The 25318-nt window shown below is 47.6% G+C and overlaps 11 protein-coding genes across 11 annotated transcripts; 6 read left to right on the forward strand and 5 right to left on the reverse strand.

The window, feature by feature from the left end:
- Window positions 1-2227: 2227 nt before the first annotated feature.
- Window positions 2228-4658, reverse strand: J056_001615 (Phototropin-1A; the record flags this gene model as incomplete). The annotated part of the gene is made up of 8 exons (XM_009271243.1): window positions 2228-2593; window positions 2642-3334; window positions 3367-3723; window positions 3772-3990; window positions 4037-4371; window positions 4423-4448; window positions 4493-4561; window positions 4609-4658. The coding sequence occupies 8 exons, from the start codon at window positions 4656-4658 to the stop codon at window positions 2228-2230; spliced, it is 2115 nt and encodes a 704-aa protein (XP_009269518.1).
- A 165-nt stretch (window positions 4659-4823) lies between these two features.
- Window positions 4824-7669, forward strand: J056_001616 (Importin-13; the record flags this gene model as incomplete). The annotated part of the gene is made up of 3 exons (XM_009271244.1): window positions 4824-6725; window positions 6769-7511; window positions 7567-7669. 3 exons carry the CDS (start codon window positions 4824-4826, stop codon window positions 7667-7669), a joined length of 2748 nt encoding a protein of 915 aa, XP_009269519.1.
- Window positions 7670-7708: 39 nt separating this feature from the next.
- J056_001617 (Urease) lies at window positions 7709-10426 on the reverse strand (the record flags this gene model as incomplete). The annotated part of the gene is made up of 5 exons (XM_009271245.1): window positions 7709-8326; window positions 8369-8475; window positions 8527-8569; window positions 8617-9318; window positions 9368-10426. 5 exons carry the CDS (start codon window positions 10424-10426, stop codon window positions 7709-7711), a joined length of 2529 nt encoding a protein of 842 aa, XP_009269520.1.
- Window positions 10427-10774: 348 nt separating this feature from the next.
- J056_001618 (Glutathione gamma-glutamylcysteinyltransferase) lies at window positions 10775-12033 on the forward strand (the record flags this gene model as incomplete). The annotated part of the gene is made up of 2 exons (XM_009271246.1): window positions 10775-11083; window positions 11134-12033. 2 exons carry the CDS (start codon window positions 10775-10777, stop codon window positions 12031-12033), a joined length of 1209 nt encoding a protein of 402 aa, XP_009269521.1.
- Window positions 12034-12149: 116 nt separating this feature from the next.
- On the reverse strand, window positions 12150-14319 carry J056_001619 (LIM domain and RING finger protein; the record flags this gene model as incomplete). The annotated part of the gene is made up of 5 exons (XM_009271247.1): window positions 12150-13272; window positions 13323-13410; window positions 13456-13622; window positions 13668-13900; window positions 13948-14319. The coding sequence occupies 5 exons, from the start codon at window positions 14317-14319 to the stop codon at window positions 12150-12152; spliced, it is 1983 nt and encodes a 660-aa protein (XP_009269522.1).
- Window positions 14320-14658: 339 nt separating this feature from the next.
- On the forward strand, window positions 14659-15898 carry J056_001620 (ATP-dependent RNA helicase eIF4A; the record flags this gene model as incomplete). Its single annotated transcript, XM_009271248.1, has 2 exons — window positions 14659-14780; window positions 14833-15898. 2 exons carry the CDS (start codon window positions 14659-14661, stop codon window positions 15896-15898), a joined length of 1188 nt encoding a protein of 395 aa, XP_009269523.1.
- Window positions 15899-16212: 314 nt separating this feature from the next.
- Window positions 16213-17114, forward strand: J056_001621 (uncharacterized protein; the record flags this gene model as incomplete). Its single annotated transcript, XM_009271249.1, has 4 exons — window positions 16213-16427; window positions 16738-16898; window positions 16958-17034; window positions 17085-17114. 4 exons carry the CDS (start codon window positions 16213-16215, stop codon window positions 17112-17114), a joined length of 483 nt encoding a protein of 160 aa, XP_009269524.1.
- Window positions 17115-17464: 350 nt separating this feature from the next.
- J056_001622 (Minichromosome loss protein 1) lies at window positions 17465-20823 on the forward strand (the record flags this gene model as incomplete). Its single annotated transcript, XM_009271250.1, has 4 exons — window positions 17465-17482; window positions 17531-18099; window positions 18158-19433; window positions 19483-20823. 4 exons carry the CDS (start codon window positions 17465-17467, stop codon window positions 20821-20823), a joined length of 3204 nt encoding a protein of 1067 aa, XP_009269525.1.
- Window positions 20824-20875: 52 nt separating this feature from the next.
- J056_001623 (ATP-dependent rRNA helicase RRP3) lies at window positions 20876-22180 on the reverse strand (the record flags this gene model as incomplete). Its single annotated transcript, XM_009271251.1, has 1 exon — window positions 20876-22180. One exon carries the CDS (start codon window positions 22178-22180, stop codon window positions 20876-20878), a length of 1305 nt encoding a protein of 434 aa, XP_009269526.1.
- Window positions 22181-22217: 37 nt separating this feature from the next.
- On the forward strand, window positions 22218-23537 carry J056_001624 (putative ubiquitin carboxyl-terminal hydrolase 3; the record flags this gene model as incomplete). Its single annotated transcript, XM_009271252.1, has 1 exon — window positions 22218-23537. The coding sequence occupies one exon, from the start codon at window positions 22218-22220 to the stop codon at window positions 23535-23537; it is 1320 nt and encodes a 439-aa protein (XP_009269527.1).
- A 101-nt stretch (window positions 23538-23638) lies between these two features.
- J056_001625 (3',5'-cyclic-nucleotide phosphodiesterase) lies at window positions 23639-25232 on the reverse strand (the record flags this gene model as incomplete). The annotated part of the gene is made up of 2 exons (XM_009271253.1): window positions 23639-25058; window positions 25117-25232. 2 exons carry the CDS (start codon window positions 25230-25232, stop codon window positions 23639-23641), a joined length of 1536 nt encoding a protein of 511 aa, XP_009269528.1.
- Window positions 25233-25318: the final 86 nt, after the last annotated feature.

Raw genomic sequence — 25318 nt, forward strand, 5'->3', positions numbered from 1 at the left:
TGCTTGTTCACCTAACCTGATTCTATACTACACGTGTAAACCAAATTGCTGTCATCCCATTGACTACCAACTACCCAACTTTGCCAGCAACTATGCACTCTTTCAACAATTCATTTAAGAAAACTAAGGCTGTTTCTGTTGCAACTGACTGCACTGTCAGCCAGACTGAGAGTGTGAGTTTCTTTAATGCTCTATTCTCATGGTGGTCAGTTCTATATGATGATTGTTTACTAGTGTCAACACTGAAAATTATTACACTGAAAATTGGTGGTGAATAGCCAAGACGGGTCGCTGACTAGAACACTGCCATGAGAAAGCGTTTGTTCTTATGCACCAATGCTAACACGCTACACAGGCCAAGGACATGCTTTCTGTATATGATAATGCTTCTTTTGTTGACATGCTAAAGACTTGGTTGAAGCATTTTGACTTAGAAATACACAAACGTGACTGCTAATTATAGGTTTGATGCATAAATGCTTTACAGAGTACGCTAAGGGTCCATGCCCATGCGATTTGAGTTATTACGGTCTTAACTCTTTATCAGACTAAGGCGCTTCAGTAGAGCGCATTTGTACCATTGCACCTGCACTTTAGTCAAAGATTGAACGAGCCGGTCGTATGCTCAATGACGTACTCGTCTCAGCAAGTAACTACTTAAATCTGGGTAATCTTAGAGACATTTTGTAGCGAATAGCTATGTTAGGAGTTCGAAGAGTTGCTGATCGTGACTGAAGCTGTGTAACACTCTTCGCTAGTCAAGCTGGACGTTGTCTGTCGCAGGGTAAGATTTGAGATTTAAAAGCACTCACTTATAATTCACTGCTGTTCGTGATTCAAACACTTACCGTAAAACTTCCGACTTAATAATATGATTTTTCGAAATGCACCCGGTGATACCAAAGTCCCGATTTAAGAGTAGCTTTGCATGAACCATTTAATGAACGCCTAACTGCGTCGGGTCTTCTTACTTTTTTCCTGGAGTCGTCATTTAGTCTTAAGGTCGCCACGCGACGAAAAACTCAAAACGCGTCTATTCAGTTCAATACTCAAGATATTTGGCTGTATGCAACTTTTTCGGTTTATAATAATCAAGTGTATCGTTGAAGTGCGTCATCTCCTTCGTATCCCCTCTATCGCATGTTCCAGGGTGATATCAAATTTCGAATATTGACTGAATGGTGATGAACGAACAGAGTAAAAATGCTCATAAGTCCATGAATATAGTGCTATTTAAACATCGTGCCTTTTGTCAGTGCTAGATTTCGAAGTGTACTCAATTGATGATTTGGGGCATAATTTGAGCATTTATACTTCAATACAGTTGTCTAACATATCAGCTGGGTTTTTTACATCGACTTAGCTACTCAGTGGTTGCCCCGACTTGATTTCTGAGGTTGAGGCATGACTCTGATCAACTGAGCGGGGGCGCAAGAAGACGCCATAGTTTTAAGTTGATCTTGAAATCATTGAACAGTGCTCAAACATTCTGTAAATGAATTCTCAATTCAATGTCTTACCAAGCTCGTGAGCGATTGATGGAAGAAAGAGCAGACCAAGCGAATAGGCATGGTGTGATAAAATATTTAAAGACTCGAGTAGGAAATAAGTGCATGATTGTGTTGCTTTTGGACTCTGATTGTGGTAATAATTACAAGTGCGCGTTGGCGTAGTGAGCAGAAGTAGGAGAATGGAGCTGTCGGAAAGACTGCATGACTTTCAAGTTTGGAGAGCTATTTTTATACGTTTAAACCCCTCAGTGCATCTCCTCCTACGTTCTCCTCTAGCTGATCCGTAATTTAAGAGCAGGGGGAGAGATGTGCCGCAGCGAAATATTGATGTCTTGGAACAATTCCTTTTTGCGCATTCGGTAGATGCAGATTGCCTCGACCAGCTTGATTACAAAAAGATGAGATAAATTAGGTGAAAATTGGATACACTAACAGCTTTTACTTCGCGCTATAATTCGGTTATATTATCACGCTTTTAATCCGCTCATCTTCAGGTCTCAACTAGCTTCGAGAAGGTAAATTTATGTTACAATAGTGGCTACGAGTATGACTAAATACAACATCTTATGCAAATTGCGTGACTAGTTAGTATTATAAAGAAAATCAGGTAAGCTATTTCGAGCAACAATTTTGTTAAGTTGATTTGAAGTGTTGGTATTTCATTTCGTAAGCAGAGTCTCTTCAAGAAAGACGAGAGACGCGATATAAAAAACGATTCAAGAAAAGACAGCAGCATAAGCGAAGCACTGGCCCTCCCTGTCGAGCATTGGAGTTAGGTGGAGAACGCCGTGTCTTACATCGGTAGCAGAAGTGCGCTGGAAAAGGCTAGCTTTACCTAAGTAACGTATACCCGCTCTAGTAGAAAGCGGCTCTCCACGCTTGAAAGCATCCTTGACAAGCTCCTTCAATGCCTTAGTCTCAGCATTGCGCTTTGGACCACATGAAAGCACGCTGGTGAGAGATGCGTGGTGCAGAGTTGAATAATTTCTGTCGAAAGAAGTCTTCGTAGGCAAACCCAAGAAAAGGAGCAACTCGGGAGTAAGGAAAACGATCTCTCGTTTATTGCGTTTGATCACCATTAGCTGGAGAATGAGCGTTAGCTGAGCTTATCACACCGCATCATCACTAACTTTGGTATAAGTGTGCTCAAAGAACGCAAGCTGCGATTCGAGGGGACGCGGTTCACTACCGGCGAGATTCTCAGCACCGTACAGTCTCTGACCTGTCTTATTGTTAGGCAGGAGATTGTCGGTCGGTCTGCTCTTTGAGAAAAGCTTCTTCATCTTGCTCCCCATGCTCGCCTGACCGTTGCCCAGGTTGGATCTGCTGTTGGTGAGCATGTCTCCGCCCACGCCTTCGTTACTAAATTCTGGTGACTGACCAGCTGCCAATCGCATAGACGACGTCTTGGTCTTGATCGAATGGTAGTCATTTTCGATGGGCTCATCCTCGGGTTTACCGAATCTGTTCATCGTTGGTGAAAAAGTGAGACCCTTGTTCTCCATCAGACCAATGTCTTGAGAATCACTGTTCGTCGTTCCAAGCAGGAAAGAAAGATTTTTTGAGGACGAAAGTATCCCAGTGACGTTGACCTGACCTCCAATAAAGTAAGCGATTTGGCCCTGCGAGTCGTGCAGCGGTATCATGTTGAGTAAGCAGAAGAAGGGTGTACCGTCAGCGCGATAGTTGAGGAGAAGTTCAGTGATTGATACACCATTATTGAGAGCTTCTCTAATACGCTGAACTGACTGCGGTGATGTACCAGGACCTTGCAGGAAGCGACAGTTGCGGCCGATAATGGTAGAGTGATGGTAGCCGGTGACCTGAGATAGAATGTCAGAATACACTCAGAAACCCAGTGAATCTTTCGCATCTTGGAGAAACCATCACTAGCCATAACGATTGGATGGGCGCGAAGTCTCGGATTTGTAATGACGAAAGCATCACTCAGACCATCCTTCTCGCGATCAGAGAGAATGGCCTTACCGAGTCTAACCTTGGCTCTCTCCACCAACTTGAAGCGAACGAATTGCTGGAACTCATTCTCATACAGAGAGCTGAGAAGGTGCTGCTGAATGGGACCCAAGCCAGAGTTGGTCTGGGAGAGCTTTTGTAAACCGTGGAAGGTATTTTCAGTGTGAACTGGGGGTACGGTGACCTTATTTGATGATGATGAGGATAGATAAAGCTCATAGAGAACTTCAGATCCAGCCTAGACATCTGTCAGTCTTCGGGCACCAACATAAATAACACAACCCACTTTTATTTGATTAACTAACTTGTCGTATACGGCAGTGTCAGTCCAGCAATCAAGTTTGCTGACCGAGTCTGGCGAGAGTGTTTCCAAAAATTGTCTGAAGCGGTACCTTCCAAGTGAGTCGTGAAGGAGCTGCTCGAAGACTTGCTCTGACATGAGATGTCTGAGTGACCACTCCAAGTCAGCTTGAATGAGGGATATTGGGTGGGATGTAAGGTGGTTCTAGGGAGTATTAGATTGGCGGCCTGTCAGAGACACTATGACGTACATCAGATCTGTTTAGGATATTCCAATCAGGAAGATTATGGAATTTGCGCTGAGATTGAGGTGGCCTAGCCATATCAGCAGGAGCCCATTCATTGAGATTCGATTTGTTGTTGATGTGGTGTATGTCTTGGTGAAAATTTGCATTTGAAGGCTGGCTGTTCAAGTTTGGGGGAGGAGATTCGGGTGGAGTGATGCGCTGAGTATAATTTTGGGTGCTTGTGAATAGATCAGAGCCTATTTGAGGAGTATTGAGCTTGTCCTCGGGAGACATGGGTGGGGTATCTTGGCTGATTGGGGGAAGTGAAGCGTCAGTCTTTGAGACATTAAAGTTGTTTTCTTGCTTAATGTCAGCATATGAATAATTTCAAGGTGGCAAACCTAACAAACCTTCTTCATCGGAGCTGAAATAGTCGCTAAACAGGGTGAGATAGCGTAAGCTAATAAGCACAAGACTAACTCATTAGCAGAAGCGTGTGAGTATCCTCTCCTCAGGTCAGTTGAACCGCGTAAACCGCCAGAAGGTGATCTGCGACGTGTTAGTTACACGAGTAGCCTATATGAGAATAAGCGCACCTCTTCTGCTGCAAAGAGTTCAGATTACCGCCGATAAAATTTAAATCCATGATGGTTACTGAACGAGACGAAGAATCTACCCTGTGAATGATTCATAACTGTCATAGATCGGCCAACTCATCAAGTCATATGGATGAGAATAAATTATAATATAAAATTGAAAAAGGATAAACAATTCGTAAATATATTTAGTTCTTTCATTCATCACCACCACCATGTTCTCGGTCGATGTGATCATCGCTAACATCATCAATCCAAATTCAAACGATTCAATTAAATTTTACCAGAATGAGCTGCTCAATTTACAGAAGTCTCCAGTTGGCTGGCAATTGATGGAAGATCTACTCACGAGTGATGATAAGATCTACAAATTCTATGGTGCTTTGACTGCACAGATAAAAGCGTCTAATGACTTAAGTGGTGTAAATGATGCCGAAGTGTCGAATTTCAAGGCTAAATTGATATTTTATATCAACTCAAACAACGGTAATAGACTTGTTTCTAATAAATTACTCTCTACACTTATCGTTTTACTGGTGAAAACGAGCTTGAATGAATTATTCAGCACACTCAGCCTTTTGAATCTCCCAGAATCCTTCAAATTAGCTGTAGCTTTCGAAGATTTGGTTAGATTCGAACTAAGTAGTCAGCAATCTCAGCAACTACATCAACAGCTACAATCCCATAAGAATCACATTGAAAATACAATTATCAACAATCTTAGCGATTTAGACTCAACAACGACCTCAATTGAGTGCTATCTGAGGTTCAACAGCTCACATGACTTCTTAGATCGACTATTGAACAATCTCCTAAACATGATCAACCCAGATAACTTCAATAAAGTATCACTCACCATTGAAATTCTCATCACTTTCAAAGATTATTCTATACCTGTTTCACATCTTCTAACTTGTCCATTATCATCTCAACTATGGCAGCAGTGTATAGAAAATGAATCATCAGATGAAATAAGCCAGTCTATCATCAACCTCCTCTTGACTTTTGTCGAATCTTATCCAGAGTTCATAGTGAATAATCCCACATCACCCACCACACACAGTCTCCTTCAACTAGCCTTGTCTGCAACCTCCTTTCCAGGCTTAGCGGGTAGTGATGAGGAAATCTCAGAGAGCTCGCTTGATATTTGGTTCCAGCTTCAGGAATCTCTTTCAGATGACCCAACCAACGCTGATCATTTCAAGCAGTACTTCTCCCAACTGTCCTATATTCTTCTTACAAAAGTGGTCTTTCCACCTTCGCTCGCCCAAAATCAACTCGCCAGAGATCAATTCATCAGCTATAGACAGATCGTAGGCGACACTTTCATATACTCCTACTACGTCATCAGAGATGCCTTGACCGAATTACTTTTCAACAGCCTAACAACCACCCTGCAGTCCTCCGAAAAAGTTGAATCTGTTTTTTTTGCATTCAAATCCATCCAGGAAGCATTACCAGAGAACAGCGATGCAGTGGTGCGGTTTTTCGATTCACACATCATTAATGTAATATCCACCCACAGCCAACGCGCTCAGCAGACCTTTCTGGCGACTATAGACGAATACTCACCGCAAATCTCTCACCATCCTTCTGTGCTCCCGCAACTGCTAAATTTCGTTGTCGCGAGGCTGTCACACGCGGAGCTAGCTACAACCGCAGCCAATGCCCTTAGAAGCCTATGCGGTGACTGTAAGCAGCACCTAATAAATGAAATAGGTGCTTTTGGAGAACTGCACAAAAATTTATCCACCAGCGTACCAGTTTCCGAGAGGTCGAAAGTCATTCAGGCTATTGTATCAATCGTCAATGCCTTACCTCCCGCTCAAGCTAAAGATCCACTCATTGCTATCGTTCAACCACTACTCGAAATCATCTTCACCAACTTGGACACAACCATCAAGTCCAAAGAGAGTGCTGAACGTGAGAGTGTTTTGGTAGCTTTTGACAACTTGCTCGCTGTATCTAAAGGTCTTGTCAACTACGATGATGATGTCGACTACGCACAAGTTGAGCTGGTCAGAGGTAATGAGATTTTGATGCAGTTGCGCAAGGCTTTTGTGGAGATAGGATTGAAAGTTTCCGTTGAAGCTACTTCTGATTCAGACATATCGAGTGTGAGTGCAGCTCTATTTCATTACCCAACTAACACATGAGAAGATATTCGGAGATATAGCAAAAAGTCTGACATTGAGCCCAACCCAGCCAACCCTCCTCACACCGCAATTAGAAGACTTGCTCAATGTAGCAGGAATGGCATTATCCTCACCACATCTCTCTTCCATCTGGTTAAGCTTATCGACCTCACTTATCAATAGATCCAAGATTATAATTGACCAGGAGCCGCAGAAGAGAGATCTGTATGTCAGTATAATATTACAACTCACAACCACCGCATGGAGTAGTATTTCCAAAACACTCACCAACGAACTCCAAATGCAAGAATACCCAGATATAACTTCTACGTTCTTCAGTATGTTAACAATGCTGACTAAATCTCTCCCAATAGCTTTCTTGCAATTGGATGGAGTGGTTTTAGAGGGATTGCTAACTTTTTCCACTATCGCTCTCAAGATTCCCGAGAGACACGCTTTAAGAGCAGCGGCTGATTTCGTCTCCAGTACAATATTTCAGACAAGAAACCTGCCTGCGATTGAGCAAAGTATTGTCGATGGCTTGTTGAAGAAGTTTGGTGCTACAATGGTGCGAACTAGTTTGATAGGTGTAGCGCAAAACGCCCCACGCTCACAGGTGCCTATTCTTGGCGAGATAATTTTTCTGTTCGTCGTCAAGCTCTCCGCTCAGTCTGAGCGGTGGGTCGAGAGTGCTGTGCTGGAGCCGCTGGACGTGTACACGAGGGCGTCGATGCAGGATAAGGAGAAAGTAACTAAAACAATCAATGCGTAGGTTTTTTGGAGATGGTTTTGCATTACATTCCCCGCTAACATTCCACCAAAGTGCACGCACTGCGAGACGCGTGAAAGAGGCATGCAGTGAGTTCGCTGGAGTTTGCCGCGGTACACAAGGTTCAGCATTCGGAATGGCAGTGTCCGTAGTATAGAAGTATAGAAGCAATATATGTATTAAATTATAGCACCCACTAGAACACATTGAATTGCTTAGTCATAGGCAGAATATCTGATGGAGGGACAGTGCAGAGGATGCCATCCGCTCTCACCTCATACGACTCAGGATCTACCTGCATATGAGGAGTAGTGTTGTTATGTTTCATATCTTTTTTGCCCACATCCCTGCATTTCTTCACTGCCAGTCCCCTTTTGTCGAGTTTGTAACTATCATACTTGCCATTCTTGAGTGAGATGTCGCTGACAAAGTTGAAAGAGTTTTTTGAAGCCGCTTTATGCAAGGCACCAAACATCTCGTAGCTAATTATAGGCTCGACGGTGGGTATAGATGCATTGGCATCGCCGACGGCTGCCCAGGCTATATATCCACCCTTTATCACTATCTCAGGCTTGACGCCGAAGTTCTGCGGCTGGTACATTACCAAGTCGGCGAGCTTGCCTGGCTGGACATCACCGACAATGTGCGCAATACCATGCGTCATCGCTGGATTGATGTTCAATTTCGATATGTAGCGCTTCACTCTCTCGTTGTCGTTCTGATTCTGCGCGTCAGCACCGTCCAGATGTCCCCTCAGCGTTTTCATCTTGTGTGCCGTGCGCCACGTGCGGGAGACTACCTCTCCAATTCGTCCCTGTTGGTGTTAGTAGGGAAACTTTTTCGCGGTCATACTCACCATCGCTTGGCTATCGGATGAGATCATGGAGATTGCTCCAGTATCGTGTAATACATCCTCAGCTGCAACAGTTTCCCCTCTGATGCGAGAGTCTGCAAAGGCGACGTCTGAGTGATGTGTTTGAGCTCTTGCTTCGTTCACTATAAAACAAAACTCACCTTCAGGGACATTTTTATCAAGATGATGGCACACCATTACCATCTGTGGCATAATCAGCGAGAAGAGAATTTTGACAACGTAACACCCACATCCAGATGCTCATCTAGAGTGTTTTTGCAGTATGGCCGCGTGGGGTTGGTAGAGCTAGGCAGGACGTTGTTTTGTTCGCAGACGACTATGATGTCAGGAGCGTGCCCTCCTCCAGCGCCCTCGGTGTGATAAGTGTGGATAGTGCGCCCTTTGAAAGCCTCAATTGTACTTTCTACAAAGCCACTCTCGTTGAGTGTGTCCGTGTGAATGTTCACCTGCACATCGTATTTGTCGGCAACATTTAAGCAGTTGTCGATAGACGCAGGAGTCGCTCCCCAGTCCTCGTGTATCTTGAGACCTGCTGCGCCAGCTTCGATGACATCTTCCAGTCCTTTGGATTCTGAGTCATTACCTTTTCCAGTAATTGCGAAATTGAGGGCAAACCCGTCCGTAGCTGCAAGGATGTTTTCCATATGGTTAGCCCCCGGTGTACACGTAGTCGCTGTGGTCCCAGCTGCCGGTCCACCGGTGCCTCCGCCGACCAGCGTAGTTATACCTGTGCCTAGCGCCTGTCTACACAGCTCTGGTGATATAAAGTGAACGTGTACGTCCTGTGCACCAGCCACGACAATATTACCCTCACCCGCTATAACTTCCGTGTTAACGCCAACTACCATGTCGTTTGAAACCCCGTTCATCACATCAGGGTTTCCAGCTTTTCCTATTGCTTTGATAAAACCGTTTTTGATACCTATGTCAGCCTGCCGTGGGTGTTAGCGAGTAAGACATATGTGTATTCGCTAATCGCACCTTGAATATACCAGTCCAGTCAACAATTAGCGCATTAGTTACGACTGTATCGAGTGTTTCACAGTCGCTCCTCCCCGTAGCCTGCCCCATACCCTCCCTGAGAACCTTGCCGCCACCAAATTTGCACTCGTCGCCATAATGAGTCATATCTCGCTCGACCTCGATCCACAGATCTGTATCGGCTAATCGCACCCTGTCGCCTGTTGTAGGACCAAAGATAGACACGTAGATCTCTCTAGAGAAGGGTGTGCCTGAGCTTAGCGATTCTTTCGGTGCCATCTCTTCCAAATGCGCAAAACCAGCCTGTCGAACATTCTCCAGTACTCTATGGCGATCTTCTTTGTTGTATGTGCCAGTTGCGATATTGCTGCCGCCGGAAATGTACTGCGTGCCACCAATATCAACGAGTGCGACAATTATGCTGGCACCTGGCTCAAATCTGACAGCTGTTCCTGCAAGAATATTCAGACGCTTGCCATATGCTTTACCCCTGTCGAATTGGAGTTGTTTGTTCACCTCCACGAAATGGAAATGCGAGCCTACTTGCACAGGTCTGTCGCCCAAGTTAGTGACTTTTAGATTAATTGCCAATCTGTCTTTGTTGATGATGACGTTAGGCGTTCCGAATTTGGTAACGATTGCGCCTGGTTGCTTGTCGGGTGCGTATAATTCGGGGGGATGAGGTGGAAAGAGGTCGTTGGAAGGGAGAGGGCAGAATGAAGAGTAGAGAGCGAGTGCTAGATCGCCATCGAGAGTTGAGATTGGCCGGTGGATTGTCACTAAAAACGTGCCATCGGGGAAAGTACCCTCAACTTGTAGCTCTTTGATGCGGAAAGGAACATCGGGAGTGACGTGCCTCCTTCCAAGCATGTTCTTACCCAGAGACATTAGCCTGGCGACGCTCAACTCGCCGTCTCTAATGAGTTCGTGTATCACCGTGGATATCAGAGCGATTGACTCTGTTTCATTGAGACATTGGCCGCGTGCAAGTCTACGCTGTGCAAGCACTCCAAGTGCATTCAGTTGGAGTTTGTGGTGCTCGTGTGGCAGCAGCCGCATTTTTCAGTGGTGGAAGTGAGAGACAGTGAGATAAGGAAGATAAGAATGCTGATAAGAAATTTGTGGAAAATAAAATTCATCTTTGAATAAATATTCAAGTCGTGTTCGCTGTGCGCGCTGTATGAGGTGTTTTGCGCTATTTCCAGCATATCGCATGGAAGTCCCGGTTCAACAACCTCGGAAGCTGATCACCAGAGATTTCGGAGATGTGAATCGAGTCGCCACTCATACCTTCAACAGCCAAAGAATTTGATTTGTGAAATATTTCACTCTTCTTATTCGGACATTTCAACTCCCGTCCTAACACCCGAATCGATGCAAAGTTTGAGAAATTTAGCCGGACATACGATGACAGACATTCCTAAAGCTACAGTGGAGTCTATCACCAGACCTTCCATCTCCAAGCCAACCGCTTCGTTCTACAAAAGGCCCTTGCCACCAAAATGCACATCGTTCAGCTCCCAGCCAGGCAAAGAAATATTCGCAAATGCCTTATTAGAGGGGAATATGGAGGCGTATTTCCCGCTCGCCAGCCAATTTGTCACTCAGAATGAGCCGGCTTATTGTGGACTCGGCACGCTGGTTATGATCCTAAACGCTCTGGAAGTGGATCCCGGTCGACGCTATAAAGGTCCTTGGAGGTGGTATGAGCAGGAGGTGCGTCGGTGTAAACCACAATTCTATCAGCACTCTAACCCACAGCTCAGATGCTCGATTGCTGTAGATCCTTGCAGAGCGTCGCAGAGACTGGAATTTCACTCACAGAGTTCACCTGCATCGCGCGCTGTAATGGTCTCAATGCCCACGTCCACTCTGCTCCCATGGGCCTCGATAAATTCCGCCAAGACGTTAAAATGGCTGCCAGGAGTAGCGATATGTTCATGGCATTGTCGTATAGTCGGGCATCACTCGGTCAGACTGGCTCAGGCCACTTCAGTCCCGTTGGTGGATACTCCGAGGCGCACGATTCGCTCCTCCTTCTCGACGTGGCTAGATTCAAATATCCAAGCTACTGGACTTCTATTCAGGATGCTTACGAGGCTATGCTTCCACTCGATCAAGTCACCCAACTCCCGCGAGGTTACACTCTACTCAGTCCGGTTGAGCCGAGCGAAAGCATTATGACATCATCACTCACCACTATCACTCTCAACAAGAGCACGTGGAAGCTGTTTCAGTCTAAGATTGGCAGCTCTCTGGACAGTGTGACGGGTGATTCAATTGGTGAATTCATCAACGCTGTCGGTCGGGTTGTGAACAGTAAGGAGATTCGTGTGGTGGGCAAGAGAAGTATAGCTTCACAAGACAGCCTGTCGGCTCTCCTCGATGAATTTAATGGATCGCAATTTGGAAAATTGCTTCAAGTTGACGATCCCATTGACGGTCTCTTCTTGATGGCTCTCTTCGCGCCAAACGGACCATTCAACATACGCATTCCACAGAAAATCAAGCCCCAACTGATGGAGGAGATTCTCTCTACAATCTCGAGCAGCAGTATGTCAACGGAGATGACTGTACTGCAGCAACAATTAACTGCTCTCGGTGAATGCTGTCAGCAGGAGTCTGAATTGAGCTGTGCATGCGGCAAAGAGAGGAGCTGTTCATAGACACGACAAAATCATTTATTGCATACCCGAATCAAACCAAATTATGACTGTAAAGTAACATTATTATGCATAGAGTATTCTATATCAGATCAGAAACCAACTAAACTACGCAAACATTACAGCCCAATTGTCAATAAAGTCTGCTTCTTTTTCTGCTGCTTTTTATTTGTATTCCTAGAGTCGCTGTTGGGAGATGATGCATCATCACTCGAGCTCTGTCCTTGAACAATTCTTTGCTGGTGTGGTTGGAAGAGTTTCCTGCGCTCAGCGTTCGCCTTAGCGACGGCATCAGACGACGGCAGGGAGGGAAAATTGGAAGCATGTCTATTAGAAGAGGTGGCGCCACCGCTGCTCCACCCGGTGCTAGTGCGTGGCTGTGAGCTGCTTGCAAGACCTGGGTAGTGGGAGCTAGACGCAGATGAGCCGGGCGGTATCCGCTGTGGGCGTCTAGGCTGGCTAGCGTCGCGCTCCCATACCGGTAATGCTCGACTACCAGCTTTGGCAGCAGCTGACGGTCCAAGAGAGGGGAAGCTGTCGATGCGTTGCTGCTGATGCTGACCAGGCTGTGCAAACCCACCGTTACTGGTGCTCTGTGCTATCTTGTTCTTTCCCCTGTACTCTTTCCACGCCACATCTAGCTCCCGACTCTTCTCAGCATTGTCGAGCAAAATACCAACTTGGCTGACAACTGACGCTATAATGTCGATATTGTTCTTAAGAATTGAGACTAAAGACTGAATCAAGTCTCTGGCTGTAGATTCACTATTCTTGAACGCTCGTATACTAAATTTGAACGCTTGAACTGAGTTGCTGGATTTGGTAAAGTTCATCACCTTGTCAATAACCATGGCGTGTTGGGCTGCGACTGCTGGGTCAATTGGTGTAGGATCGTTTGGTGTTGCAGGTGCGGATGACACGGCTGATGACTGGCCAGATTGACCAGATTGGTTAGGTTGGTTGGTCAACCGTCCACCGAAAGCGGCTCTTCTTCCACTGCCGGTAGCTGAACGAGTCTGTGCTGGTTGTGCAGATTCTGTAGGTGGATTCCAGTTGACCTCTAGTCGACTTACATCCCTTCTTTCTTTGTTGGTGAGATGGGCTCCGTGCTCTTCAACTTGGTGGCCACGTAAATCTAGCTCACTGCCAAAGACTACAAACTTCTTATCGACACATGTCGCGTCTGGACATGGGTAGTGGTCTGAGACAAAGTGCTTCTCGAGCGCTGGATAGTCTTTGAAGCTTTTGATTGTTTTGTTATGAAGTGTGTAAAATGAAGAGTTTTCACCCACTAGAGCATCCTGATACCTGCCTGTTTACATAGGAAACATTCCTCGTGGTTCTCGCGCATGTGTCTAAACAATTCGTCTTCACTGTAGACTGTGGGATGATTAGTTCAATACCACATCAAAGCTAATGACTGACAATGATCCAGACAAAAGTCGCAGCCGGGATGTGAGTCTATTGCAGGCTGCACCTTCCTAGCTTTGGCGGAGTAAGATGGAAGTGGCGGAAGGTGGCGGAGGAGAGAAGTATGCGAGAAGAGTTTGTGTTCGTGGGTGAACACCTTCTTGTATCGAATACATAAATCGCTTTGGCAAAGTCAGATAGTTCAAAACACCCGAGAGCTAACATACCAGAGAGTGCCTTTGTGAATATTCTTGGCATGTACGCGCAAATCTTGCCATCCAGCAGCAACATAATCGCACTTGCCGCAATTGAAACGAAGCATAGAGAGCGTTGTGCTCATGATTGCTTTAGTTTCGCAACGTATGTTAAGCTTCGAGTCGAAAGGCCAGCTATCTATACCTGAGTACTCGTTGTAAGGCTTAGTGGCGCTTTTTACGAAAATGACGTCCTCTTGCTCTTTCTGTAAAACTCCAATTAGTTGTGTTTTGAGTGACGTTATCCACCCACTTTACAAAAAGTGCATTCGCGATTCTTGAATAGGGCTCGCAGTCTGAGTGTGCAGGTGTGGCACGTGCGATGGGAGCAAGGGCCCAGAGCCCATATAGACACAGGCTCAGCACAAATGAAGCAAACGGCCTGATCGACGTCTACAGCTGGGGCTTCGGATGCTTTAGAGAGGCCTGGAGGAGGCATTGGAAGGGGAACAGACTGGCCCTTATTGTTATCTAATTTCGGGCCTTCGTGCTCGCTTTCAGAAGCGGTAGCTGAAGTGGCCGTGGCTGTGGCTGAGGCTATCGGTGGTTGGGCCGACGACGTCAAGCTGCCATTGAAATTCCTGCGACCGTTCCTAGGCTTATGCGGAGTATTGTGCGTGCTCATCGAGATGGCTAATGATGATGGTTGAGATGGAAGATGAGATTAGTGGGAGCTGTGCACAGGAGAATAGGGGGTTTTGAGCAACGTGGGTTTGAGTGCATTATAGCCCGTCAAATACTCACAATCTCATCGCGTAGCTTTAAAATCACGCACAAGTACAAGAAGGATATCAAAATGAGCGGAGTAGAGCGTGAAATATAATGCTACCAAATAGAGCACGATTCAACCAGAAATTCAGTACAATTTAAGATTATTTTGTAACATTTTCAAATTTGTAGCGTCTAAGCCGTACTGAGCCACTCGAGTGGAAATTCTTCTTGTAACCCAACTTGAACGAGTAAAATGGCAGACAACGAAATGCAAGTTAACGAAGGACTCATTGAGTCGAACTACGATGAGGTCGTCGACCACTTTGACAACATGGAGCTTAAGCCTGAGTTGTTGAGAGGTATCTACGCATACGGGTGGGTCAATAGGCTTGGGCGTATCCCCAGTGACTCACACACACACCGCCAGTTTCGAGCGTCCTTCTGCTATCCAACAACGCGCTATTATGCCTGTCGTTAAGAAGAACGACGTTATCGCTCAAGCCCAGTCTGGTACTGGTAAAACTGCCACTTTCACCGTCTCCATCTTGCAGAGAATCGACGCGTCTATCAAGGGCACTCAAGCTCTTATCGTCGCTCCTACCCGTGAACTTGCTCAACAGATTCACAAGGTCGTTGTTGCTTTAGGTGACTACATGGGTATCACTTGTCACGCTTGTGTTGGTGGTACGAACGTTCGTGAGGATATGGCTAAGCTTCAAGACGGTGTTCACGTCGTCGTCGGTACCCCTGGTCGTGTCTACGATATGTTGAACAGACGCGTTCTCAGCACCCAGCACATGCAAATTTTCTGTCTTGATGAGGCTGATGAGATGTTGTCCCGTGGTTTCAAGGAGCAGATCTACGAGGTCTTCCAACTCCTCCCAGGTGAAACTCAAGTTGCTCTCTTCTCTGCAACCATGCCTGCTGATGTTTTGGATGTCTCAAAGAAATTCATGCGTGACCCAATTAGAATTCTCGTCAAGCGTGATGAATTGACCTTGGAAGGTATCAAGCAGTTCTACATCAACGTTGACAAGGATGAATGGAAATTGGACACTCTCGCAGATTTGTACGAGACTGTTACCATCACTCAAGCTGTCATCTTCTGTAACTCTCGTCGTCGTGTCGATTGGTTGACTGAACAATTAGGTGCTAGAGATTTCACCGTTTCTGCTATGCACGGTGATATGGACCAAAACCAACGTGAAACTATCATGAAGGAGTTCAGATCAGGTTCTTCAAGAGTTTTGATCACCACTGATCTTTTGGCTAGAGGTATTGACGTTCAACAAGTTTCACTTGTCATCAACTACGACTTACCTGCTTCCCGTGAAAACTACATTCACAGAATCGGTAGAGGTGGTAGATTCGGTAGAAAGGGTGTTGCCATCAACTTTGTTACAGAGGATGATGTCAAGATGTTACGTGAAATTGAGCAATTCTACTCAACTCAAATTGATGAGATGCCATTGAACGTAGCTGATCTTATCTAAGATTAAATATAGTGTATTTAGGTTAATTATCTGGTTGTCGTGGTATCAGTAATTGTAAATTTCTGCATTTCTTTTTTACTTTACTTTGTGTGTGTCTTTGTATCTGAAAGTTTTGACTTTTATCGGGGTGAAGAAGGGTGATGAAATGTTTATCACTGTTTTCCTGAAAGCGTGTGAGCTATAATACACAATTCAAACAGAACCCTTTGGATGACTCCAGAAAAGCGAGAGGCCAAATCTAGCCCTAAATTTCTTACGGCCAAGGTTGATAAGTACAGATGAATAGGTCAATTTAAGGTAAAGTTGGCTATAAGATGTCGCATAAGGTTAGCTGCGAGGAGTTAGCTGCACTGGAGAAGTTGGAAAACGACCTAATCAGAAACCAGTCAATCTTCAAGTATCTGAGTAGATATCTCGATAAGAATAACAGAATAGAAGAGAATCATAGCAAGGGTCATGAGACTAGAGAGATATTTCTGCGGTCACTCGAGCCATTTGTCTTTGCTTGCTCGAGTCAATGTGTAACTATGTGGGGGTGATTGTTTGCCAGTTGCGTAAGTTGCTTAAAATGGACTGACTGAGAACGTAAAACAGCACTGCTGGCAAAATTCATTGTAACGAGATCCTCAAGCTGATCAAGCGCAAACCAGATTATGAGTGTGGGTTCGGTAAACACTGATCAAACAGCCTATTCATTGGACAAAACGCATTAATTTAATTACACTGTCCGCTCTTCTCATTGGCTATATGCCTGTCACAATTAAACTCTATCAAGAATCATACACAGGTAGCTTTTGTTTGTGCTTACATTGGGAATGTTAGGACTAAGCAGCTGATAGCTTTCGTGAGGGATGTATGCAGCTTTTTCCGTCTACAAAGTCGATTTCGTTCTGCAAAGACTTGAGATCTGCCGAGAAGGTCGTCGAGAAGGTCAGCAAAACTCAGCCAAAGGCGCTGGTTGTGTACCATGCACACGACAAAGAGGCATTCGATAGAGTTGGTTTGTGCGTGTTAAAGGTGATGGTATCAGTCTCACTCGCACTTGCGCTCTTCACGTAGACAACGACGAGCTGCGTATATCTTTTAGCTCTGATAATATCCCGCCTAGCCTGATTAATCAGAAAATCAAGCTGATTGTGGGTGTATGCTGACCAGCGAGCACACCACAAACAAACAAACACTGCAGGTGAACTGCAACCAGCCACCGCATCACTGAGAATACACAATCCTGGGCGGTTTGCTGAGTGGAATTGACGCCAAGTCCTATCAGATGTGTAGACCGCTGTTATCGGCTGAGAAGGCAATTGCGATAACGCTTACGAGCGAGCTCGAGATGATGCCGTTGGTATAGTCCAGCTGGTGAGCGTCGTGTAGTGTGTCGAGGTTGACACGAATCTGACCGGAAAACCAGCTGAACTCGCGTCTAAAGCGTGAACTGGGCTAATGCACACTGCAATGACAAACTGCTGTAGTTTTATTTTAAATTTAAATTTCCATTTTGTATTTTGTATTTCAGATAGTAGACACAGATACCGCGACGCGTCGTTGAGTTTTGTAAAGTTACCAATGAGTGTAGCGCCGTCTGTATGTATGGAATGGGTGAACTGCGATACAAATTAACGATGCGAGCAGGAACACCTCTCCACGCTGTGGTGCCATTCCGAGGGATTGGCCCGTCTGCTGTATTCGCCAGACGGGAGCAAGTTGTACACGGCGGGGAATGACTCGATGCTGCGAGCGTTTAGTCTGAACAGCGACCAGAGTCTGGGTGAGTCGCAGGTGATAGATGCGCACACGGACTCGATCCAGTCGCTCGACGCGACGAGCCAACTAGTCATTACAGCCTGCGAAGATGGCTGCGTGCGGTCATTCAACCTCTCCGACAACTCCTTCAACGAGCTCCTCGTTAAATCCTCTCTCCCGGCGCGCTGGATCGGCGTCGAGAGGGTTAGAGGGCGTGCTAAGCGTATAGCGCTTGCCTCTGACGAACTTATTGTGAAAATAGTGGATTTGAATGATCACCTCAAGGTCAGTTTGCTGCAGGGACACACAAAATCAGTCAGGTGTGCTACGTGGGCACCCAACGGCGGCGTCTTGGCCACCTCCAGCGCAGACGGCTCGATAAAGATATGGAAGGAGAAGCACAGCCAGTTCGAATGCATCAAGACAATCGACGGGATTATCAGAGCCGATGACGCGGAGTGAGTGGGGTTTTTATCTTGGTCTGGCTCTGCAAACACTCTAACGCGTCTTTTTCAGCTCCGAATATGGCGTCGCAGCGCACTGGCACCCTTCTGGCAAATTAATCGTCTGCACTACGCGTGCAAGCGACATTGCCATCATCGATACATCCACATACAGGAAAATTGGCAGTCTGTCTCACGATGGACATACAGCGGACGTGTCAGAAGTGGAGTGGTCGCCCAATGGTCGCTATCTCGCTAGTGCAGGTCGTGATGGTAATGTACTGGTGTGGTCCATCGACGACAGGAGGGTGATTGCAAAAACTAAGGCTGAGTCACTCGTGACGGCATTCGCTTGGCATCCGACGGAGAACGTGCTCTCGTTTATCGATACTTCGTCGTCAGTTACGAGATGGCTTAGACCTGTGCCTGATGCTGCTGAGCCGCCATGCGGTGGCAAGGTGCTCTATGGCGATGAGATGCACACTGCTAATGGCAAGGCTGGACATGCGCTCGGGTATGAAGACAAGGAGTCGCGCCAAGATGAAGACACGGTTTTGCGCGAACTGAGTGAGCTGCGAGACGGAGACCAAGACAATCTCGATGATTTCGCAATAGATGGAGATGACAAGGAGAATGGCGATGGTGATGGTAATTTGGATGACGATGAGTATACCCACTCAAAGCGGAAGCACACCTCGGCAGCAGTATACGACGGAGGTCAACGCCCCTTCCAACCAGGCAGCACACCTCTGCGCGTAGACAGACGCTACCTAGCGTTCAACATGGTTGGGGTGGTGCACGCGGTAGACCAAGACACGCACAATCTTATCACGGTAGAGTTCCACGACAAAAGTGCGCATCGCGGTTACAGTTTCCAGGATCACTTCAAGTCGTCCTTGTGCGCGCTCGGGGAGGCAGGTGCGGTGTATGCGTCTGCCGGAGCAGCTGGAGCAGCTTCGATGGTTGTCTACAAACCCTTCGACAGCTGGTCAGCGCAGCAAGACTGGAGTGTGCGGCTGGGAGACGGGGAGGTGGCAAGTTTAGTCGCGTGTACCTCGAGCGTCGTCGTCGTATGCTCATCTACCCCTTCCACCCACCTCATCCGCTTCTTCACGACTAGTGGCATACAGAGGTATGTCCTCAACCACGGCAAAGAGATGGTGACTGCGAGCGCGAGTAGACAGTATCTCATCATCGTTTCCCGATCTACCGGGGGCGCTGTGAACGGACTCCAAAATTTGGAGTACGACGTTATGGATCTGTTTACACTCGAGTGGGTTCAGCGTGGTGCTGTGCCGTTGGGACAGGGTGGCGAGATACGCTGGCTGGGTTTCTCGGTGGATGTCGATGTGAGTGGGGTTGTTTTATTCGGCGGACTGTCTCACTCACACTCCGCAGATACCCGTCATGTTTGACTCTAATGGACTGTTATCGATGCTGGACCGCTTTGCGACACCCATGCAGGCGCGTTGGGTGCCGTTGCTGGATACAGCCACACTCGAGCGGGGGCGCGACAAACAAGAACGGTATTGGCCGGTGGGCGTGGTGGGCAATTCGCTGCAATGCCTCATTTTGAAAGGGAGGGAGCAGCACCCCTTCTTCCCCCGCCCGCTTATCAGTACATTGGATGTGCGCATGCCGGTGCTTGGCCTAGATACGCAGCAGGGGCAGCTAGAGGAGGGCGTACTGCGCGACTCGCTGGTGCTGAGCCACGCGCGGGGGCAGGCTGAGAATGTAGGAGACGAGGAACATTCCAACCTCGAAGAAGCCATCAAGAAACATGAACTCACCATCGATAAAGGACTCCTGCAGCTTATTAATACGGCTTGCAAGGCGGATCGCTTGCAGAGAGCACTGGATGCGGCGGGGATGCTGAACCAGTTCAGCTCTGTCGACGCAGCTATGAAGATCGCCGCCTTCTTTCATCTTCCTAGTTTGCAGGATCGCATCTATCTGCTGAAGGAGGAGAAGATGCGGGTGAGTGGGAGGAGTAAGGGTGGGAGGAGTAAGAGGATGAACTACGAAGAGAGACTGATGAGCAGGCCGCTGTCGACACTGCCTGTCGGCTCGGTTGGTCAGAGCTCCCACAGCAATCACGCACCTGCATTTCCAGCTCGGAAACCACACCAGAAGAGGCGGTTTGACGCACCTGTAGAGCTGGATGACGTTGACGTGGGCGGGGATGTGACGCAGGAGGTGGTAGACGTAGAGGGAGATGGCGATGAAGATGAGCCTATTGACTTTAGCGACGATGAAGAGGAGGATGGGGCGGAGGAGGGAGAGCACGCTGAGAACCCCACCACCACCTCAAACAAACGCAAGATGGACGCAGTTGACGACAGCCAACTCACCTTTTCACCGCCACAGAGCAGCCGGGCGAGACTAAGCGAGGAGGTGATGGCGATACCACCCCCACCGATACCAGGAATGGCGACGGGCACCGCGCAGACTACGCAGTCCAACCCATTCGCCAAGTCCGCCAATCCATTTGCTAAAACACCCGCTGTCTCACTCGCGGATAACAAGACAGCGCTTAAGAAGAGCAGCATACACCAGTCAGATTCCTTCTTTGAGCGGGCAGAGAGGCCAGTAGAGAGGAGCGGGAAGGCGGGACAGAGTAAGAAGAAGAACACGAATAAGAAGCAACAGTCTTCACTCCTCAGCCACCTCCAGAAGCCTGCGTCGGCATTGCATGAGAGGGATGAGAATGAGAATGAGAATGATAACTCAAATGAGTAGTGTCTATATGTAATTAATAAATAAGTAACCAAGTAATATACAAACGATCCAACTAAAACTTCTTCTGCTTCTTTTTGCCTTGGGAGGTAGTTTTGGGGAGACTAGCAACGTCGTCATCCATATCCATATCGTCTCTCGCTGAATGCTTGCCTTTGCGTTTCTTTTGCTGCGATTCGCGCATTTCCACTGCGGCCAATCTCGCCGCTTCGTTGACGCGTTCGACGAGGAGGGGAATGGCCTGTTTATCGTGAGGGAATTCCTCCATTTTAACGTTGGTAGATTTTTCGATACGTTGGAGGAGTTCCACGTCGTATTGAGTGACGAAAGTGACAGCCTTACCACTGCGTCCTGCTCTCGCTGTTCTACCCACACGGTGGATGTAGTCTTTAGAGTTGGATGGTGTATCGTAGTTGACGACGTAGTCCACACTAGGAATATCCAGCCCACGACTAGCTACATCGGTAGCTACGAGAATGTTGCGTCCACCTGCTTTGAATTTGTTGAGGGCGCCAAGTCGGGATGACTGAGACAATTGACCGTGCAAAGGTATCGCGGGAAAACCAAGGTTGCGGAGAATGATGGAAATGCGTTGAGCATCTGCGACAGTGCGGGTGAAAATAATCATCGAATGGCCAGCTACTTCGTTAGCCAAGTAGATGAGATAGCTGTCTTTGAGTTTGAAGGGGAAGAAGAGGTAGTGTTGCAACAGCGTAGACACAGTCTGGTACTTGTCACTCACTTCCACCTTAACTGGGTTGGAGAGCGAGGCACGTTGAAGTTTGGCGACTTTCGTGGTCATTGTCGCGGAGAAGAGCATGGTTGTGCGTGATTTTGGGAGGATCTTCAAGAGCTTGTCGATGATCGGACCGAAATCCATATCAAGCAATCTGTCAGCCTCGTCCATGATAAGAAACTTGATATTCCGGAGGGAGAAGCCCTTTGTGTTCTCGAGGTGATCGTGGAGGCGCCCAGGGGTTGCGACGATGACGTGCGGTTTCTTGGAGAGGGCTATAGACTGGGTCATCATGTCCATACCACCAACGATGGTGGCAGTGCGTAGACCGATGCTTGAACCGAGGGCGTCGAACTGCTCAGAGATTTGGTACGCGAGTTCTCTGGTGGGAGCGAGGACGCAGCAGAAGTAAGGGGAGGGAGTATCGTACAGAAGCTGTATAACAGGCAACGCAAACGCGGCAGTCTTCCCGCTGCCTGTCTGGGCTAAACCAATGATATCCCTCGATTGGAGCGAGTAAGGGATCGACTGTTGCTGGATCTCAGTGGGGCTAGTATATCCAAGGCGTTGACAATTTTTAATTAAATCATCGATGAGATTGAGGTCCTTGAACGAGCAAGCCATGGTCGTTGGTGGTCAACGGTCAACAACCACTACTTGAATGAACCTGTACAGCGTCTGCAGTTATAGACCGCGGGCTGATAGATCACCTGGACTGGTCTACTACAGCGGGAGCAACCCACCCACTCGAATCAAAGGTGCGGATCGAGTGGCAGTTGAAGATTATCAGATAGCGCATAGAGAATCTAATCAGATTGCGCATAAAGAATCTAATCAGATTGCGAACAAGCAATCTAACAATATCCAACTCAGAGGCCTCATCAATCTCGGCAACCTCTGCTTTGCTAATTCCATCTTCCAGTCGCTGGTATTTTGCCAGCCATTCTATCAAATGATGATTGGCCTGTCGACTCAGCTGCCCTTCTCCTTCAACAAAACTCCTTTGCTCGACGCTACCATTGCTTTTCTCCAGCAATTTAACCCCACCAACGACATGAACGACATGAACGACATTGGCGAACCTTTCACCCCCACTCTCATTTACGACGCTCTCAAGCAATACAACAGGTTCAATACCATCCATCGTGGCCAACAGGAAGACGCTGAGGAGTTTCTTGGCTTCTTCTTGGACACCTTGCACGAGGAGTTGGTGAGCATATCTCCCAGGCTTAAGCCGCGGACTCGTTGGTTTGATGGAGTCGATAGCCCAGATGACTCCAACGAATGGCTCCAAGTGGGACACAAGAACAAAACGCTCAACAAACCCTCAACCCCGTCCAACCCCACTGAATCACCCATTTCCAAGTTGTTCGGTGGTAAATTCAGATCTACCCTCAAAACTCCGGGTCAAAAGGACTCTATCACCCTAGAGCCCTTCCAACCCCTTCAACTAGACATACAGCCAGATCACATACACTCCATAGAAGACGCCCTCCTCAACTTAGCCCAGCCAGAAACTATCCACGGCGTTTACTCCCCCTCCAAACAAGGCCCTGTCGACGCAACTAAACAAGTCACTATAGACACTTCCCCACCTATCCTCATTATCCACCTCAAGCGCTTCTTATATCACAGCGTCGGCGGCGTTATGAAAAGCAACAAGAGAATCACTTACCAACCCACTCTCTCCATCCCCAACTCCATCCTCTCCCCTTGGAATACTCCCGCTGATGGTCTCCATTATAGATTATTCGCTGTTGTCTATCATCATGGCCAAAATAGTGGCTCTGGTCACTACACTATAGACGTCCTACGCCAAGATCTCAAGCAATGGGTGCATATTGACGATATTGTTATGAACTTCCTCGATGAAAATCATGTCGTGGAGACGGAGTATGGTAGCAGTGGTAACAATAACAGCAATGGTAGCAGCGCAAACAACGACAAGACAGCTTACTTACTTCTCTACAGCAAGATGTAGATTATTCACCTTACTCCCTGCACACTGCAAACTGCATACTGCTTTGTTGGATACAAATAAATACAAATACATAACAGCTCTTAGGAATCAGTCAATCTCCTCTAAAACGTCACCCTCTCCCCCTGTTTGGGTCTGTAAAAACGCACTCCGAGGTTTTGTGTGGCTGGGTTACTCTCGAGCTCCGATAGTATCCTCTCACCCACCACATCACACCCTAACATGGGATCCTCTTTGACGTGAGTTATCGCAATGGTGAGCCCTTGTAGTGGTCTGCTCGTCGTGTGTCTGTGCACTCCAAATCCCTCATTGTACCCGGTTCTCGATGCGTGGTTGAGCCCGCCGAAGAGCGCCTTATTCACTGCCTGGCTCGCTTGATGCGAGAGGGGGTGTGAGGGTGTGTCGAGGGCGTTGTCGATGGGTGAGTGAGTGTGGTTGTGCTGAGCAGCTGTGATATCTTCATCAGCATTAGCATAACCTTGATCACTCCCGCTCCCACTCCCCCCACCCACGCTAAACTCGCTCGTATTGACACTACGTAGCTGCTCTACACCCATCCGCCTAAACCTCTCCACAATAATTGCAAGCGTCTGTAGCTCATCGACCAGCAAATCAGGCTTGAGGTGACCAAAGAGAAGGTGGTTCGGCCGGGCGTTGGTGTAGCTGCATTCTATCCACACCCACCGCAACTCATCCAGCACGAATCGCCTTGCGGCCTCCGCCCACACGGGTTTATTGCGCGGGAGTGTGCTTATCGCATCCGGCTCTACATCTCCCCAGAAGAGGAAACTGAAGCTCTTTTGCCATTTGTGCGCAGAATCTGAATGCTTCTCGACGAAATAAGCTATACTATCATATACCTCGTTAGGGTCTTTCTCTACCTGCACAGCAGCGCGTGTGCGTGCATCCGCCACTAAACCCACAGTGCCGTGCGAGATTGGGAAAGGAGTGCACGAAAAGGTGTGATTGGCGGTATGTGAAGGTGTGCCACTCACACTCCCACTACCTGCATCATGCACATACCCAGGCACGTCGAATTGCGCAAAAGGTTCTATCTGCATATACTGCAACCGTTCAACGAGCCCACCACAACTGGCCCAGCTAGCCAGCGCGGGCCAGAGCAGCCCACCGAAAGCCACCTCAATCCCTTTCAAAGTCTTCTCAAAGCCTACGAGACGCTTGCACGCGCCAAACTTGATCGAGCTGTTAATCACCAGTCCGGCAAGGTGGTCGAGGTGTGGGTGAGTGATCAGATAGGCTGTGATACTCGTGTAGATCCGTGAGGCGAGCCGGTAGCTGTCTGTATCGTGTCGGGTGTCTGCGGTGACTTTCTTGTGGGCGGTGTCATTCGAGTCTGCCTTCGAGCTAGCCCCCTCGTACTCGTCGCCCGGTAGAGCCTCCCGCAAATCATCCACGATGCTGATATCCGAACGTATCGCCCGCGATAAGGCCCCCACACCCGAACCGGCATCTATCGCTACACAGCCATCGTCCCAGGGCTGGTGATGTGATTTGAATATGTAGCTGCGTGTGCGTTGGTGTTAGGTTTTGGCTCCGTGCGTGTCGCCGTCGCCTCACTCACCTCGATAAATTACCCTCATCTGGCCCTCCGCCTACGCCGACGCAGATCATGTCGAAATGCGGACCAGCGTATGCATCGTGTGTGTTTTGTGTGTTTTGTGTGTTTGTTGAGTCCATCTTGGTGTGCGTGTTGCGTTCTGCGTTCTGCGTTCTGCGATGGTGGTTGCGGACGACGACGATCATTAAACCATAATCAATTGAGT

The sequence above is a fragment of the Wallemia ichthyophaga genome, assembly GCF_000400465.1.
Source record: "Wallemia ichthyophaga EXF-994 unplaced genomic scaffold scaffold17, whole genome shotgun sequence".
NCBI classification, from domain to species: Eukaryota; Fungi; Basidiomycota; class Wallemiomycetes; order Wallemiales; family Wallemiaceae; genus Wallemia; species Wallemia ichthyophaga.